The 19,234-nt window shown below is 36.6% G+C and overlaps 1 protein-coding gene across 1 annotated transcript in view; it reads right to left on the bottom strand.

The window, feature by feature from the left end:
• TGFBR3 (transforming growth factor beta receptor 3) overlaps positions 1 to 17,473 on the bottom strand; it is a gene marked incomplete at its 5' end in the record, with an annotated part of 85,451 nt that extends 67,978 nt beyond the window's left edge. The window contains 1 exon segment of the mRNA XM_029283919.1: positions 17,250 to 17,473. Within this exon segment, the coding sequence (XP_029139752.1) occupies positions 17,250 to 17,473 (224 nt within the window).
• Between the last annotated feature and the right edge of the window lie 1,761 nt (positions 17,474 to 19,234).

Below are 19,234 nucleotides of genomic sequence, written 5' to 3'. Positions count from 1 at the left end.
GAAATGTTTCTCAATCTTGCTGGCTGTGGAATTCTGGGAGTTGAAGTCCACACAGGACAAAAGTGCCAGGATCGAGAAACAATGCTCTTTCGGTTCGCAGCCTGGTTCCAGATTTTCAGATTTCCTGATTCCCATTTTCAGATAGTTCCCTTGAATTTGCAATCTTTGATATTATAGATTCCTGCAGGATCAAGAAGCACATGCATCTTGTAACCCTGTTCAGGACACAAGAAGAGAATATCATTTTTGCAAAGCGTAGGCTGAAGAGTCTGTAGAGAGGAAATCTAGACGTAACATAGAAAACTGTAAGAGGTGGTTTGCTAATTAAAAGAACTATCAGAAAGGATGTTTTGCATCTGTAAATGATAGTGTGTGGCCCAACTGTGAAAAAGACCTGTTCAAGGGTACAAAAATCTTCCGTTCTGGCAATTATCATAAAAGCTCTCCTTGTTTGTAAATCAGGAGATGTGTTTATTTTGTTTTGGAAATTTGTTTCGCCTTATCAATGTTTGGAATACAGGACATACTAACCCCCACATAGTGGCATGTTTCCTTTAAGGGCCTGTGTAAACAAGATTTTTTTTATTCAACTTCCTTCTTTGTTAAAGAATTAAAGATACACCAAATAAAACAGGACACAATCAGCAGATAAAATGAAAAGTCTAAGGACAAGGATAGATTTGGGAGTACATGAGGCATGCCACAATTAATGAGTCAGGATTATGCCAATAAAGGCAAGTTAATTAAAAGTCAGGGCCACTTTTAAGCAAAACATGTGATAAAGTGAACCTTGGATTATAATATGTCAAAATTTGGATAGAAAAATTCTATGTTTGTCTACCTTTTAAATAGGCTTTCACATGTAGAAAAGTTATGTGTCAAAGAAAAGAACAGAATTATTTTTCGTAACTCTCTAGTGTTCTATATCCAGGGTGTTTTTTATATAAGAAACATCAAATCGCACAATCCATTAATCTATATTCTGAAAATGTTTTCTCCCAGAAAGATCATAATTCCCTTTTTAAAAATCAATTTACCAGCACTTAATCAAAAGGAAAATGCAAGTTCAGCATTATAGTTAAAACATAAATGGCCATGCCTTTAGAAAAGTCTCATTTTTTCTTTTTGTTTTAGAAAGGACACTGACTTTATTTTGTACCTTAAACATGGGCATTTATATATTTCAGTGCAAACTTATACAATTAGGAATTGCTTTCAGAAATGTTCTACAAACATAGACAATATCCAGTTGGTAAAGACGGCAACAAATTTGGTCTCCCTGGAGATGCCAAGGTTGTGGAAGGCTGAATATTATTACCACAGCAACCAAATTACAAAAACATTCTGAGGGCTCATGCCCATTATTCTGGCAGAGTAATTTATATTACAAAGAACAGGCTAAGGCACAAATACTGGAAAATGATTAAAGTAAAAAGAAAACCAACAAACCCTTTTAGCTTTATATAACTTTAGGACTTGAAATCCCACACAATACACACTCCCACACACAATGTCATTATAAAAGTAAATATCTAAGGTTTTGAAATGCTGAACCACCTTGCTAGTGTGAAGGACTCCAGATTAATTCACAGCATAGTTTTTTTTTCTTTTCAAAACAGCCATTACAAAATTGTGCTAATAATGCAGGGTAAAATATATCAAATTACAGTGCCCATACTGAGACAGCTGTTCAGAAAAGCATGGGAGAGGAAAAAAATGAGTTCTAAGCCTGAGAAATGTCTGTCTTTAAATCACAAAATTCAAACATTATGTCTTGAAGGAATTCTTATATGAGTCTGATTCACTGGCTGGATTAAAAACTAGTCCATTGCACCTCTAAAGTAATCTACTTAATGTGTTGCTTTCTAGATGTGTTGGACCACAATTAATTCCAATAATCTCAACCCAACATGGTTCACTCAAGGAAACTGTAGTTCAATACACCAGGATTAGACTTTCCAAATTACCTTGAAGAAAGCTGTTAAGATGATTGTCACAACATTATAAATACAATTGCACCACGTTTTGTTTAAAGAAAATTTAGAAAATGTATATGGACATCCAACTATGAGCAAAGAGCTCAAGGAGAAATCCAAAATTATAATTAGAACCATAATGTCAACCAGAAGAAAGCAACATTTGATCTACAGTAGCATGCAGACGGGAGTCATCCAACAGTCATTCCATCTTAGGTTCAAGCTATCCTTCTGCCTCACTTTGGTGGTACCACTAGAGTAGCATTTCTCAACTTTGGCAACTATTAAAAAAATGTGGACTTCAACTCCTCAAATTCCCCAGCCAGCATTGGAATTGAAGTCCATACTCCTTAAAGTTTCAAAGTTGAGAAACACTGCCCTCGAGATAGGACAAACTGAGCTACATTGATTGTTGCATTGACCTGTCTTGAATCTCCTCGGGCAGATTTCACTAGTATTTCCCACCTGAGGCTGATATTAACTCAACAGCATGAATAACACAGCTATTGTAGTTTTCAGAAGCTGCATTTGATCCAGTTTTTTTCAAATGCTGATGTCTAAAACATGCTCCTTCACCAATATGCTAAATATTTCTGGTGTTGTTTAGCTTCTATTTTTATTGAACAAAATTTAGAAACACAATTCTTTACTCATAGATTCCATATATAATATGTTTCCAGGTCTTACAAACAGAGCAGAATAAGTAATATTTAGATAAAAATCAAATGAGCAAGAACCTGAAACAAAGCTAAACCAACAATTAACAAAAGCATTCTGTTTTAGATAATGCCCCAGATCCATATAATGTTTCCTACAACAGTAGCACTCAGCTATGTTCCAATTAGGCAAAATTGTGGTTGGCAATGCAAAACCATGAAATTTGGCTGATGTTTAGGCCCAGTCAAACCAAGACAGACATATACTTCATAATATGGATTGAGCATCTTTTGAAATACAATATGTACACAAACTTCATATGTGTCTGTCTGCATTATCAGCTCCCTGCTTTGCCAAACAGCAAAACAAGTGATAGTGAACAGGTCAACCAGGATATAACTGAGAGCAAAAAAACCTGGCCTTGCTTCTTAACATCAAACTTACATAAAAATATCTAGAATGAAGATTTAACTCCCAGTTGCTGAGGAAATCCAGCCAAGAGAGTTTTCCATCTAAGCCATTTTGAGAAGGACAGGGGGAGGGGGAACAGAAAAATGGGAGGGGAAAAAAACCAAGAATATTTTTCAAATAGCCGTATTCAGTCTGGGGACTATTAAAACCAATAATTGTAGGGCTCTACAAAGGTTTTGAATACATGTCATGTCCTGCATTTATCTCCTACTAGACAATGTGTCGTAAATAATTTTTGTTCAATTATTTACATCCAGATGCTGATGATTTATTAATAATACACACGTAAATCTTAAAATTGGTTCTGGGATCAAGTTACTGATTTCTGTACATTTTGAGGCCTAAACAAGAACAGTATGAAATCTCCCAGGGTTACAGTATATCATAGAATTATCTGTGGTCTGTTCTCTAAATTCCATTCCTTGCTTATTATTTCTTTAGACACCCAGTCCTTTCACTCCATCCCCCCTTCCCCTGCCCAGCAAAATGAAACTATCTTAGGATCATTATTTATCTCTCTCTCCACTATCCCAGCACATTCAAACCCTACCATCCTAGTCAGAGAACTAGAAAATCCAACCTGCTAGCTATATTATGTTTTGAAGGGGGGCAGAAGGTATATCAGTATAGAAAAGAATATACCATGTGACAATATTTATATTCCTCCATAGGTGACAGCAATAATATGCATACATAACTTTTAAAAGGCACATAACTTCTAACCCGTAACTTTTACTAAGGAAGAAATCCACATTTGACAAGTGTTTGTTGGACAGATAAGTTGCAGAATAACAAGCTGAAAATGCACAGCAACGGAATGGGTAAACAGGTGCCATTTCAGGCTCTTTAACATGCTAACTGTGGAAAGATGGGAGAGCAATATAGAACTATTTTATTTTTGGTCTGCATGTTCCCCAGATCTCAAAATATGGACTTTTTCTTGTGGAATAGTTACAAGATAGCTTGAGGATGAAACCAAATAGTATCGCACTTCAAAGTTAAGATTTTTTTTTTCTGTTGCTGCTGTTATGTTCCTTAGAAGCAACAACACATCAAAACCAAAATAGTCTGAAAAACAACTGTCGCCAATTCAAACATACCATAATGAATTAAAATGAGTCTCTATTAAATCAATTAAATTTAGGGTTGATTTATCTGGTGATTAAACATGTTGAATCATATCTCTCACTGATGATTTCAAACTTTCCATCTTCAAGCAAGTGTTTCATCAGTGTTCTGTTGTTGATAAACCCACAAATCTACTATGGAAACCAAATTCATTTTTAAGTATACAGCAGATTTTTGGACATACTGTACTTTCAGCACATTAGGAGCACCAGTGCCCATGCAAATAAAAAGACTAGACATCACTATTAAACTCTAATCAAAGCATAAATATCAGGACATGTACCCAACATAAAATGTGTCACCAAAGGAGACAATAAATTCCAATCTTACAGTGTGTTCTGATTTTAAAATTTCATAAAATTGAAATATAGACTCTATGCATAAAGAAACCCACATTTTATATGTAGTACAGGTTTGTGTATTTAACTGTGATTTAGAAATGGTTTCCAGTTTGAATTAAATTCTGTCAGATGATCCTCCTCCTCCTCCTCCTCCTCCTTTATGGCTTCAGGTGTCAAAGGAGACACAAAGTTATGGCTCTTGCTCTTCTGACAACTTCAATCATTGTTAATTGATGATGTTACAATGTGTCTTTGATATTGCCACTGTCATATTAACTTTTAAAATATGAAGTCATTCTAAGCATCAAAATACATTCCCACAGCTTGGTTAATCATTCTTCCAATGAAAAGATCAAAGAACGTTTCCAGGAAAAGGCATACAATATCCTTGCAACACTTTGCATGTACATACTTTTTACATATTTTAGGAAATATGTTTAATAAAATTTAATTTTAAAAAAATAGTTGAAATAAAATTCAGCTTTTAAGATGTGTCTCATTTGGGTACGAATCATTTTCCAGAATTGTTGAGTTTTACCCAGTTGCCACAAAATAAGAAAGAATGACCCAATCTGCTCATTACTTTTTCGGCAATCTTTAGAGAATGGACTGTCCGTTTTGCAATCAGGATTGAGTAATATATCAATCTTATACAATTATCTCTACTATTTGGAGTGAATAAAATGTTCTTCCATTGAAATTCTCATTGTTGCATATCTATTACTATATCCAAATTTAGCATCTGTTTAATCATATAATCTTTGACTTGTTTGGTTTCTAAGTCATACCTCACTAGCAATTTATAAAAAATGTCCAGCAGATGATATATGCTACAAGGATTTCACTTTCACTCATAATCTAAACTCACATCGTTTCTAAAATCATTTTAGTACTATGCTAGTTATCTGATCATAATCAAGTGAACTAGACATTTTAAAGTAAGTATAACAAAAACAAAAGATTATAACTTCATCTTATATCAAATCTTACAATCAAAATGAATTACTGTCTCCCCAAATTTTATAGGTACATGATATTGTATATAAGGCTAGGCCAACCTCATATTTGTCTGCCTCATCAACACATTCTTGGAAAATTTAAAATATACTCTCCATTTTAAAGAACAATATTTGGGGAAAGAGGTAAATTTCAGGTAAAAAATAGTAAAGCCACTTCTCATTTAGCACAAATACACTAATAAAATTTCATTTTATTTGACTCGGGTGCATTTACAACCAAATTTCATGTATCTGACAAAAACTTAAATGCAAAACTGATTAAGGTCTGATCAGTTTCAGGCAGCAGCTGAGCACCCTGGAGGGTTCTAGTCAACTAATTAAGATCACAGAACTGAGCTTGTTAACTGGCTCAGATAGCTAACAGTTAAAAAAAATAGCACTTTTAGGGACCAACATGCTCCTAAGAAAAACAGCTCAGGAAGACATCTCTTTGCCCTGTGAGGGGGCAAAAAAGAGAGAGCGGAATCTCTCAGGCACAGAATACTACAAGAGACCATATCTGAATGAGATGGCAGTAACCAGTGATCTCCACAGTGTGTGTGTGTCTCTCTCTCAGCCATGTGTTCCCTTAGAGACCATTTTGTTTAATGACCAAGTCTTTGGAACACTAATCAAGGAGAGGGTATAGTTCAGGGGTAGGCAACCTTGGCCCCTTTTATGACTCGTCGACTTCAACTCCCAGAATTCCCGAGCCAGCATTCTGGGAGTTGAAGTCCATGAGTCATAAAAGAGCCAAGGTTGCCTACCCCTGGTGTAGTTCAATGGGTGACTTGATGCCATTAACTATTTATCTGCCTAAGCTGATTCATAAAGATGTTGTAAGAATAAAAAAAAGTGAAAGAACAGTGTGCATCCAAAGAAAGGATGGTATCTAAATGTATTAATAAGACAACTCTCATTAAAGAAGTCTCAGTGTGCAGGATTGCAGAGCTAACTTTGAAGGTATGCCAGAATAGTTAGGTAAACATCCACTGAGCCTTGGGAAAGAAGACAGGGTGAAACTTAAGATTCTCTTTGGTATAAGAGAGAGCAAAGGGCATCTCTATCAGACTTTCAAGATTGTGTTATCATATCCTACAGTATTGTTTTTCAACCTTGGCATATTTAAGATTGTCTGAACTTCAGCTCAAAGAATTCCCCAGCCAATATTAAATAATTCCAGCTAATGCAGGCCGTACAGTCTCAGGAAAACAATTTAAATGCTATTGTTCTAAACAGAGTATATCTTTTTCAATAATCCCATCTTGAGTTAGCTGTAAAGAAAGACTTCTTTTATCAAACGTGTTCTGTAAATTAAAGTTTTAGTAGTCCTTAGAAGCAAAACACCCAAGGAATTGGTATAAAATGTAGCTCTGCTACTGGCAGTAGTTGCAAACACTATAAAACATTGCCAGTATCTTTATCCATGTCTACCACACAAAAAATTCCATCAGCACTGAATTTTAACGAATAATTTGCCCAACCCTAGACCCAGGAGTAGGTAACCTTGTCTCTTTTATGACTCGTGGACTTCAACTCCCAGAATTCCTGAGCCAGCTATGCCCAGGAATTATGGGAGTTGAAGTCCACGAGTCATAAAAGAGACAAGGTTGCCTACCCCTGCCCTAGACGTATTAATTTGATCAGAACTCAGAAATAAACAGTTTTTTAAAAAACACATAAACTATAGACCTATATATTGTAAAATAGCATACAACTGACATATTAGGAATAATTGAGTCAACCTCTGAGTTTCTTTGCTTTAGAAGATTTATATTTGTAATTGTATCAGCAAGAAAACAGGAGACAGATTGAGATTTTGATGCCAATGTGGAAAAAGCAGAAGTGGAGAGGGAGGGAGGCAATGGGGTAGTTAGATAACTTTGATTCTGGAATTGATCTTATTAGCACATATGTGTGAACATGCTCTGATTATTATCTATGTATCGCAGAATGTCTGTTTATATAGGAAACACATATGATATATATACATAGTATGTGTGTATCAGATCATATAATGAATGCTATATTTTAAAAATTAAAATTAAAATTAAAATTAAAATTAAAATTAAAATTAAAATTAAAATTAAAATTAAAATTAAAATTAAAATTAAAATTAAAATTAAAATTAAAATTAAAATTAAAATAAATAAAATCAACATCGGAAGTTATGCACATTCTATTAAGTTCTTTTAACAATGGGAAGAAGCAATATTGTCTATTCTGTCCCCAAATGCCTGTGTCACCTTGCTGCTCCCAGGTAGAAGTATTTCAGGCCGCTAGACTTGGGGATAAAGATCTGTAATTGCTCTACTACACATTCCCTTCCTATTTATCCCCTTGGTTCTCATTTGGGGAGCACTGCCCTGCTTTTAAAAAATGTAAGTGTCTTTGCATACAGTTTTGGTCACCACGATGTAAAAAAGATGTTGAGATTCTAGAAAGAGTACAGAGAAGAGCAACAAAGATGATTAGGGGACTGGAGTTTAAAGCATATAAGGAACGGCTGCTGGAATTGGGTATGTCTAGTTTAATGAAGAGAAGGACGAGGGGGGACATGATAGCAGTATTCCAATATCTCAGGGGCTGCCACAAAGAAGAGGGAGTCAAGCTATTCTCCATAGCGCCCGAAGGCAGGACAAGATTAAATAATAAAACACAAGAAAAGATGAAGGATCACCACCTGCTGGACAGCGCTAGTCTTTCTATAAGACCCTATAACTTGCAACCTCAGCTGAGGATTTAAGGAGAGCATAGAGTCACTAATTCACAATATTCCTTTCCTTTTTTCCTCTTCCACTCGGCAATTACCACTAGGATGCAACCTCAAAGTGAAAACAATAGGACTGATGGGAATAGGTCAGGGGTAGGCAAGCTCAGGCTCAGGAATTCTGGGAGTTGAAGTCCAGGAGTCATAAAAGAGCCAAGGTTGCCTACCCCTGGAATAGGCGAATTTAACAGCTTTTTGGTCAGTGGTCACTAGCTTTTCAGTACAATCTGTGTATGATCCGAAGCATATGGGTAGACTCACTAACTTCAACCTGAATAGTTCAGCAATTGGGAATAGGATTGCAGCTTCGCTGTTGTTAGCAACTGCAACATTAAGAGAGTGATGGATGTATAAAACCAGTAATTTAAACTAAAGCTACCAAAGCCATTCTTCCATATCTGCAAAGCAGATACGGATTTAAAGTAAAGTGCAATCACCTGTAAAAACTTTGACTTTACCAAATGTTTGCATAAAACTCAAAACAATCCACATCTCTCGATTCATTGCACAGAGGGGAAATATAATATATTGCACCATTCATGGGAGACAAAAATGGTCTACTTCTTATTCAACAGGAGGAAAATATAGACAAACAATGCCAATTGTTCCATGGAAACTGAGAAGCTGTTCTCTAAAAACTAACTCATGATGCCCGGCCATTTTGCTTTTGCTAATTTTTCAGTAACAAATCTGACCTGTCCAATAACCTTGTCTTGATGAATCCATTAACAATAGAGAATGGAAAATACTAACCAAAACATATAAAGAAATTAACTTGCATGGGAAGCACAATTGCACTTCTGGGATACACAGGTAGTCCACGACTTACAACAGTTTATTTAGTGACCGTTCGAAATTACAAAGGCACTGAAAAAAAAGTGACGTATGACCATTTTTCACATGTATGACCATTGCGGCATCTCCACAGTCACGTGATCAAAATTCAGACGCCTGGCAACTCGCTCATATTTAGGACAATTGCGGTGTCCCGGGATTGTGTGATTTTACCTTTCACAACCTTCTGACAAAGTCAATGGGGAAGCCAAATTCACTGAACAACTTTGTTACTAACTTAACCACTGCAGTAACTCACTTAACAACTGGGGCAAGAATGGTCGTAAAATGGAGCAAGACTCACTAAATGTCTCACTTAGCAACAGAAATTGCAACCTCAGTTGTGGTCACTATCTGCAAATCCTTGTATCGCTCTTCAACAGAAAATCAGTGAGGAAAGCTGCAATGCCCATCTCACCGCTTTTAAAAATGAAAGCTCTACTTCACTTTTACATCTAGCCTTTTTAAGTGCTGCTGGAGATCCAAGAGCAATTGCATAAGTATGCTTTACTTGTCCAGGCATGACTCAAGCAATCCATCAAAGTTAAACAAAAAACAAAAAACAGCAAGCATCAGATTATTGAACAGAAAGCCTTCCTGAAATCAGCTAAGGGAGCTTCACCTATCACAAATTTGGCAGGGGACAGAATCTTCTCTGTTGCTCCAGCAATTTGGAATGCATTGTCTGCAAAAAAAAAAAAAAGAGGGTACTAATTCTTGGCTCTTGCAAAGAAAAATCAGTTAACTACTGATTAAAGCTGGTTAATTACTGGTTCTGTTAATTTCAGTTATGAATTCAACTTGTTTCACTTGATTGTTTTAATTTTAAATTTTAACTTTTAATCTCAAGTTGCATTATTGTACACTTATCGCTGAGGGACCTTGGACGTCTGGAGAAATATTAAGCCAAATAAATAAATATCAGCATTTCTAAAAATATTAAAAAATTAAAGATATTTGCAATCTGAGCTTCTGCTTAGCTTCTTGGAAGTTTACCTAAAGCTTCCTGTGATTTACTCCCAGTTTAAGATATAGAGGACAGCAGTCTTTTCTTTATCAAGTGCAAAATATCTTAAAAGTTAGTTTAACTAATTCCTCGTGACAGGCCATTTAACAAGGGCATGCTTTTGGATTAAATACAGAATAGTGTTTTAAAGTAGGAAACAATAGCCACATGGCTGTAAAATTAAAGAAAAACTCAATCTACAAATTAGTTTTTCTCCAGCAATTTGACAGAGATTGATCAGTTAAAAGATGTGCCTCAGAAGAAATACAGGAAATATCAAATTTAGAGTGAAACAGAAGCCAGTGTAAAAAGAAGCATATGAGTCATAAGACTCCAAAAATATCTGAATTTAAGACTGAGATCTGTTAAGGATGTCTGTATTAAAAATATTAGAGGATGGGATAAAATATAGCAATAGCACTTAGATCAGGGGTCTTCAAACTTGGCCCTTTTATGACTTGTGGACTTCAGCTCCCAGAATTCCTCAGCCAGGCATGCTGGCTGAGGATGCTGGCTGAGGAATTCTGGGAGTTGAAGTCCACAAGTCATAAAAGGGCCAAGTTTGAAGACCTCTGACCTAGACTTACATACCGCTTCACAGTGCTTTACAGCCCTAAGTGATACTCTAACAATATAGTATATTAGAGGAAAATTTGTTATGGCAATATATGTATCTGTATTATTCTCTCCCTATTGACAAAGAGCAGGCATTCAACTTAAGCTATCCACATGTTTGAAGCATGTTTAACTCTTTCATAAGACAAACCACGGTTTTCTGTAAATTAAAGTTTATATGCACCTATTTATAAATATATCTCAGTAATTGCTCCCACATAGCTGAAGCAAAACAGTGAAGGCAAGACAGATCTATTTATTAAACTGCTTGAACTCCTTAGCCTCAACCTCTGAACAGCTGTGATGAAAGCAAACTCTGCTGAAAATAATTGGTTCTTATCTTGTTAAGACTAAACTATGATTACACTAATATTTCTCTTAGAAATAAAGTTCAAGGTAAACTGAATTGTGGCCCTACACAGCTTCCTCTGAAAGTTCTGGTGACTAACTTCAAAAGAATTTCAAAATTGATGACCAGTAATTTTTGAAGTAGTTTAGAAAATAATCTCAAAGACAAATCTATCCCAAATAAATAAATTGAATAATTGCTGGCTGAACACTAAACATTAACAACAACAACACTGAATCCACACTGAACAAATCAGGTTTTCTGTGCAAGCAGGTTTTATTAATTAGATTAGAAATAAAGCTTTAGATGTTCACTTGTAGCACACACACACACACACACACACACACACAAATCAAATCAAATCAAGACAATTAATTGACAACATTAACATATACAGTAGTTCCAACAGCTATCTATAAAAAATTAGTGATTCTGAATGAAATTAGGAAATGCTTCTCACCATAGCTAGTGAGTAAAGTAATAGAAAAGCAAATCTTGCCCAAGTATTATCAAATCAAATATCTTTATCAGTCTTTAACCAGCTTTTACAGTAAAAAGAGAAATAGTTTAATACAACAATTCATTATTCGGGAAAGAACAACAGGACAATAAAAGGATATATCTAATTAAAAAAATTGCCCACTTGTATGACTTGGTAAAACTATCTGGCCAAATTGGTAGGTGAGTGTGGCGTTAGCATCCCTTAAAAAGTAATAACCATAAAATTTATCAGGGCATCCCTCAGATTTGGAGATGATTGGGAAGATCAGAGCAGGCCTTGGGGCATTATAAAAAGGACACCATATGAGAAATAAGCAAGAGTTTCTATTTCCCTGGATCCACAAAGTCAAAATCTCTGCAAATAAGAAGTCCCATGAAATCTTCCTGCCAATAGAGCTGACATCACAGTGAGCTCTGGAAAAGGCCATCTATATTAGCTCAGGGTTAGATAGATTGTATCTAACTTTTGTATCAATTGTATTGTTACTACGCAGTAGGTTGCTTGCGGTTATCTAACATCTGGAGATACAATTCAGGGACCCTAGTGAGATCATTTTGATGATCAGTGTCCCTGATTCTCTTTTACCAGTGATTTGGCTTTCTCCTGGATTAATTGACCTAAGTATTCAGCAGACAGGCCAAGATTGCACAATTCCTCTACACAGATACAGTGCTCACGAGTAGATATGCAGATACAGTGCTCATTGGTACGGTAGTTGTCTGAAAACAGCAGAGGCATCATGTCTGTAGACTCTAAATCCTGAGATTGGAATCCTATCCTAGCCTGAGCCTTAATACTTATTATCTTCAAGCCTCAAAATTGCATTGGGAGTGCATTTTGGGGTACCGAAGTCCAAAGGAAATGCAACCTGAATGACTTCAAAACACCTTAGGTTTGTATATGGGCCAAGTTGAATTCCAAATAATGAACACAAAATTGCCACAAAGGGAGGAAAAGAACCAACATCCAAAACCAGAGAAAAGTGTGTCTGGAATACCTTATCTGTTAACTGTTTAACTTTGATTTTTTACTTTCAACTAGTACGTTTAACCTTGTTTTTAAGCTGTTTTTAATTGTGCTTTAAATAACATTTTTATATTATGATTTTGTAAATTGTGCAGTCACTTAGGGGGGAGAGAGAGAGAGAGAGAGAGAGAGAGAGAGAGAGAGAGAGAGAGAGAGAGAGAGAGAGATCTGCTTTCGTCACTGATAAGTTACTGAATTGTCTTAAATAATAACAAGTCTTCGCTGTACTATCCTAGAATTCCTTAGAGGCAGTTTTGGACTCAAGCTCTATTTGAGAAACCAAAGCAGAAAATGTGTCCAAGTAGATAAGAAGAAATAAACTTCTGTCATAATGTTGCTCCACAGGAAACAAGCATTTGATAAACACGGCTTCATAATTTAGGAACACTTTTATTAAGCGCCATCAAACTTTTGACAAATCCTCTGTAAAGTTCACCTTGCTCCCTTCTCATACCAATTACAGCATTTCACAAATGTCTCAAATAGCTAGATCGCTGCAAAATTTAATCTTAAGGAATTGAGTTTTCTCCAGATAAATATTATCACAGATATCAAAAGCTCCTGGGAATTTTTATGCCTTCAAGTGAAAATCTCTCAAATCATGAGACAGGAGAGGCACTCTCTGTTGCAGTCTGCCATGCTTTTAGCTATTATAAACAGACGCCACACAAATCATCTGCCTTGTTTCACCGTGCAACATCTCCAGCTTCTGTCCTAAAAGAAAACCTTATTTATTTGACAAGAAGAATCTCACATTTTGGCATAAGTTGTCTTTCCAATGGTTGTTGTTTTCAACTAGTTATTTGCTTTTAGCTGATTTGTGCGTTGTCGAATAAGCAGGCTCCAGTCTAGTTTTCCTGAGTAAATTATTTTTGTTGCTCTTCGACACAACCAGTACAATTTGGATCCTACACAGGTGTCAGCTACCACACAGGCCCCCGAAGTGTTGATGAAGCTACCAGTTTTCTCCAAGTAAGCAAACAGGCCATGCTGGGGAAGCATTACAGGGGCAGAAGACTAAGCTAGTGATCTGCACCAATTAGCACATGGTTGCCGCCATTTTATTCCTTGCAATATTACTACAGCACAGCAATAGATAAATCTGATAGTGACTTGACAGTATTTTAGTCAATCTCCTCTGTTCATCCACAAGGACTATTTAATAATATAGGTGGCAGATTGTTAGATATTACAAGTGCCCTTGACAAAAATTAGATTTGCTCTCAGAATGCTCAGAGACATATTGACTATTGTCTTTCTACAGTCTGAGGTTGCATCAGTTATGATATCCTCACTCTGTCACGGAAGTCTGAAAATTATGGGAGCCATATGAGCAGAAACACAAATTGCATACATAACACAGTTTTCTTTCATTCTGTCCATTGACATTTTTAATCCCTTCCCCAATGTCTTGAAGCTCTATGCGTTTGCACTGAATTTTACTAGCACTGTCTGTGGAAATTAAGAAAGACTTAAAGGGATAAGCAGATAAACATGCCCCATATTTATGTGTGATTTTTGGAGACTGTGAAGGGGTGTGCTGTTGTGTGGCCTCTGGGCCATCTGGATGTGTTACATGAGAATGGGGCGTGCTTTTGCCCAGTTTTCTGAGGCTGCAGAAGCTGCGGAAGAGCATTCTCCAAAGTTGCTTCAAGAATGAAGGCCTAGTATGATTTGGATATGACAGCTGCAAGGGCCTCTCAATAGAAAGAGAGGACCGCCTGAAGTAAACGGTGCATGGTGGATCCCAGAGAATCCTGGGCTATGAGGGCAACTGCACCATTCCCCATGGCTAGCACACTTTGGGGAATGGCAGATAACAGAGGGGGAAATATGAAGAATAATTTTTAAAACCTCAGTTCCAAACTCTATGAACTTTGACGAGCTATTTAAAAAGTTAGCCACAATTAGAATTTGTAATACTTGACTGATCCAAAGATTGAAGGAGCTAGTAATACTTTTTAAAAAATGACAAGCAGTCACTTATGCAACTGAATGTATGTATGTATGTATGTATGTATGTATGTATGTATGTATGTATGTATGTATGTACAGTATGTACGTATGTATGTATATCCTGCCTTTATTATTTTTACAAATCACTCCAAATGGCAAACATATCCAACACACCTCCCTCCTCCTATGTCAAATATACTACAGAAATAAATGATTCCACCTGTTTTTAGTTTGCAGTTATGGATTCACTTATCTGGGAATGAATGAACTCAGTGAGATTTTATTTTCCCACTGTGGGTAGATATGTGTGGCTTTGCACTAATATATCTTAAATAAGCTAAATTCCAGTATTGTTTTTCAAAGCACAATTGCAAAATGAAGGAAAACAGGCAACATTTAACGGAGGCACAACCTGCCATCTCAATAGTCTGGCAGCACATTTCTGATGCACTGGAAGTGCTTGAAATTCAAACTCCTTTTCACAACATTTGAACGAACACTTCTTTGTAATAATCTAAAATGCAGACGTAAATAATCTTTATTCACTTCATCAGAAGACTCAGCGCTTGGAATACGTAGTGATTACATATGAGAGATTGGTTTTCTACATGTTCTAAGAAAATATCAGAAAGTGCAGGTTCCACACGTTATATATTTAGGAGAATTAGGATAGCAGAAGAATGTTTAATTTTGAAGGATTTGCTAGAAGAAAAAAATCGTGTCTCCTCTCAGCATATAAGGCATGTAAATTTGGCAGAACCTGTAAAGGGATAAGTTTAAGGAACCAAACAAAAACTAATGGGACTTGCAATGTGGATTTCTAATAAAAACCTTTAATGTTTTCAATAAGGGCATGGGAAACTGGCTTGCCTTAGCTCTCCATGTTAGCCAAGGTACAAATCAAAAATAAAATTAAAAATACTAATTATCCTTCAAAATGCTAGAAGCATTGTACAGTCAACATATAAATCTTGGTCTTTGCCGGATGCATCTTCCGGTGCAGGAAATGTCACGGGGGACAAAGTAAGACTGTTCTCAGTATAAGTTGAAGGGGACTGCAAAACGTGAACTTTTTTTGTGTAGAAGCAAAAAAAAAAAAGGTTAATGATAACCTTTGCTCTGCTTTGTTTCCAGGCTTCTGGAACATAAGGGGAAAAGCTGGTCTAAACTTGTTGTTTATACTCTTACGATTTCCCCTGTTGTCATGAAGTCTTTTCCTAACTTCCTGCTCATTTTCTCAGGGGCCATCGCGAAAGGTACAGGAACCCAGCTTTTGTAAAGAAGCAGGAAGCAAAGGAAAAACTGAAGGCATGGAATGTGCCATAAAACATTGTCAGAAAGACAGGAAGGACGGATTACTTGGGAAGCTGTTTTTGGGAGACCCATCTTAGTATAATGATTCTGAACCATAGTAGCTGTCCCCTATCAGATAACAGAGCTGAGCATTCATAATCTGTGCCACACTAGGGGAAAACAAGCTGGAGGACTTACTACACAGGCTCAGATTTGCTTCAAAATTCAAAATATTTGTAGAGGAACTAGGTCAGGTTTCCATGACACAGTAACCTCTACATAGGTTAAATTCCAACTCTGCAACATTCCAGGAGATCAGCAAGATGGGGAAAGCCTCAGTTTTCTACAATGCAAATCACTATAATTCCCACAGATTTGGTCTGTATCCCAGCCCATCCTAAAGATTTGTGGGGGGCAAATGTTTCTGTGAGAATGCAGTCCTGCAAGCAACATCTACTACTTCTGTGTGTGGATTAGGCAGGCCGAATATTTCATACCCAAAATTCCATTCTAAGCAGATTTCCTGGAAAGCAAATTGGCCTGGAGGAAGTGGATCTATCACAGTTCATGGATTGACATGGCTACTAGTCATCATTCTGAAGAATTACTCTCTCTTTCCCTCTTCCTGGTGTTCCTATTCATTCCTATTATCTATAGGATAATGCCAGCATCTCTGGAATTAAATCTTTGTATCTTGCTATTTCCTCAGGCATATAATAATAGCAATAGCAATAGCATTTATACTAATATACCACCCCATAGGTTGAGAGTTCAATCCTAGGTAGCAGCAGATATTTCTTAGTGCACACACACATAAAAAAAAAATCTGTTGCAAACTCCACATAGGTGTCAGGAAGGGCATCCAGCCAATAAACGATCAGTGTTTTACAGCATTCCCTGGGCAACTTACAATGTAAGCATTATTTGCATATTGCCCCCAACAATCTGGATCCTCATTTTACCAACCTCGGAAGGATGGAAGGCTGAGTCAAACCAGAGCCCCATAAGGATCTAACTCTAGATTGTGGGCAGGTTTAGCCTGCAGTACTGCACTTTAATAACTGTGTAAGGGCTCTTACTATAACATGATAATAGTTGTGTTGTCTTCTCAGGCAAAGTTGTTTGAAGTATCCCTTCTCCAAAGTAAAGCAGCCTTATCAATCTTGTCCACAAAAGTTGGGTTCCACCTTATAACTCAGAATTATGAACCAAACCAACAAAATACTGTGGTGGATTATGAGAGTTGAAGTCCAAGACAGTTAGAAGGCAATAGATTTGGGAAGATAGTGATATTTAAGACTAAGACACAGAATGATTTCCTCCATACCTCTCTTTCATGGTGGCCAGACTCTTCTGAACTCCTAACGTTGAGGACGTGAACTTCTTGTGGCAATCCAGTAGTTCCTTTGCTTGCACAGCCAGATAAGACAGTAAAACTTTCTAGCAAGGCTTGGACAGGATGTGAACTGTTGACCTGAGACAATAGACAGCCACTCCTAGGCACAGGACCTGTAGAATAAATGGGAAGGAAGATTAATTTGAGGTGAAAGGCTGTAGCAAAACCTGAATTAGAGCAAAGTCTGAGCTATCTCACCAGCTGCTTGGTATAACCGTCTGTTATCACACAAATTACATAAGGTACCAAGTTGATAGCATACCAATTGCAAATGGAAGGGAAGGGATTAAGATGGGTACAAGAGGAAATTCTATGCATACTTCTTATTCACTGAAATTTATTGAAAGGTTCAGTGCCCTGATTTCTGCCTAAGGATGTAATCCTACCTATATTATACCGAGAATATGATCTGTTGAAAGCAATGAAATCAAGCTTAGAATAAGCCAGTTTCGGATTAGGATGTAACCCAAAGCGCCTTCTTGGAAGTAAAACTATGGTAGTCATCTATCTTATTTTTTCTGCAAGAAGTAAACATTAAAGTGAAAAATCTGTGGAATTATACCTCAACCCTAAACTGATGAAGAGTGTGTGATTGGAATTTATATATAGGATTATAGACTTAGACTCACTTGAGTTACTTTGGACTGCATCCAAATCTTATAACTATAGCCTTCTACAATGTGGTCTTCCAAGGTAGTTAATTAGTCATTCAATTGTTCCTGGAAACAAACCAGCAACTAATGCAGTTCCTACAGTTCCAGTGTTACCCAGCAATAACAGATTATCCCTGTTAGTATACTGAATATTGCATTATGTATTAGTTGTAGATCCTGGATAGTCTTCAAGGGCAGTCCTTTGTAGCCCAGTGTGAGGTGACAAGGGTTTGAAAGACTGTAGCCAATGTCTGTTGTTAAATAAATGACCAAGGTGCACCAGCCAAAGCAAACGTACCATACTAACATAATAAAGTAATATCTCAAAGCATGCTGTGTGTAGGATAGATAGGCGAAATGCAAGGTGGTTTTTTTTTTAAAGGAGAATAAGGTAAAGATGCATTTGTCAAATCTGCAAATTGGGGAAAAACAAGTGTCCTTATATGTTCACTGCACTTTTTTTGTTGATGTTGCATTCAACTGAAATGCAACTATTACTAATCTGAGTTGGCTAAACACTGATAAGGTTTACCTTGACTGAATACCCATGTACTGAATCTAAAAGCAATTACCTTAGCTAATAACCACACTCTTTAGCCCAAGAAACAGTGTGTGTCCTTCCAAATATCCCCTTCCAGCATAGTCTTGCACTCTTTTTTTTTAAGGCATTATCTTATGAGACAAAAATACAGTAGGAGAGCTGAAGGGCACAAAAGAGTTTTACACCTTAAATATATCTGCAGGAAGCTAAAACGAGGCAAATATTTATAGAAAATGAACCTGGCTTCTCCCAATCTATATAGAAACCCACACTGCATTGCAAAACTCATTGAAAAAATGCCATGATTTTAGCTACTCCTTTCACACATTCTAACTCCAATTTGGAATTCATTCAGCATAGCTGAACCTTATTAATCTTAAATGGTAACTTTGGACTTTTCTTCTCTTCAGAAAAATCTACTTACTGGAGATTATTATTTACAGAGATCCTACTACATTTACTATTTCTAATAGGAACTTGTTATTTGACGTTTCTCAGCTTCCTGAACCATCTACAAGCACCAGAACAAAGTCGGTTAGTTTAAAGAGGCAGGCAATAGTTAATTTCTTGCTCCATTGTTTGAGGAGCAGCTGGTTTTGCTGTAGTTTTCTATGGTTAAGGAATTTACAGAAGTTAATTATTGCTGCATTCTTTAATGCAACCACCTACTTTGAAAACACATTTATAATTTCTCACGTTATTGTACATTGCCATGGGCACTA

The sequence above is a fragment of the Protobothrops mucrosquamatus genome, unplaced genomic scaffold, assembly GCF_001527695.2.
Source record: "Protobothrops mucrosquamatus isolate PMUCROS unplaced genomic scaffold, P.Mucros_1.0 scaffold_92, whole genome shotgun sequence".
Lineage (NCBI taxonomy): Eukaryota > Metazoa > Chordata > Lepidosauria > Squamata > Viperidae > Protobothrops > Protobothrops mucrosquamatus.
This window is presented reverse-complemented; position numbering and strand designations above follow the sequence as displayed.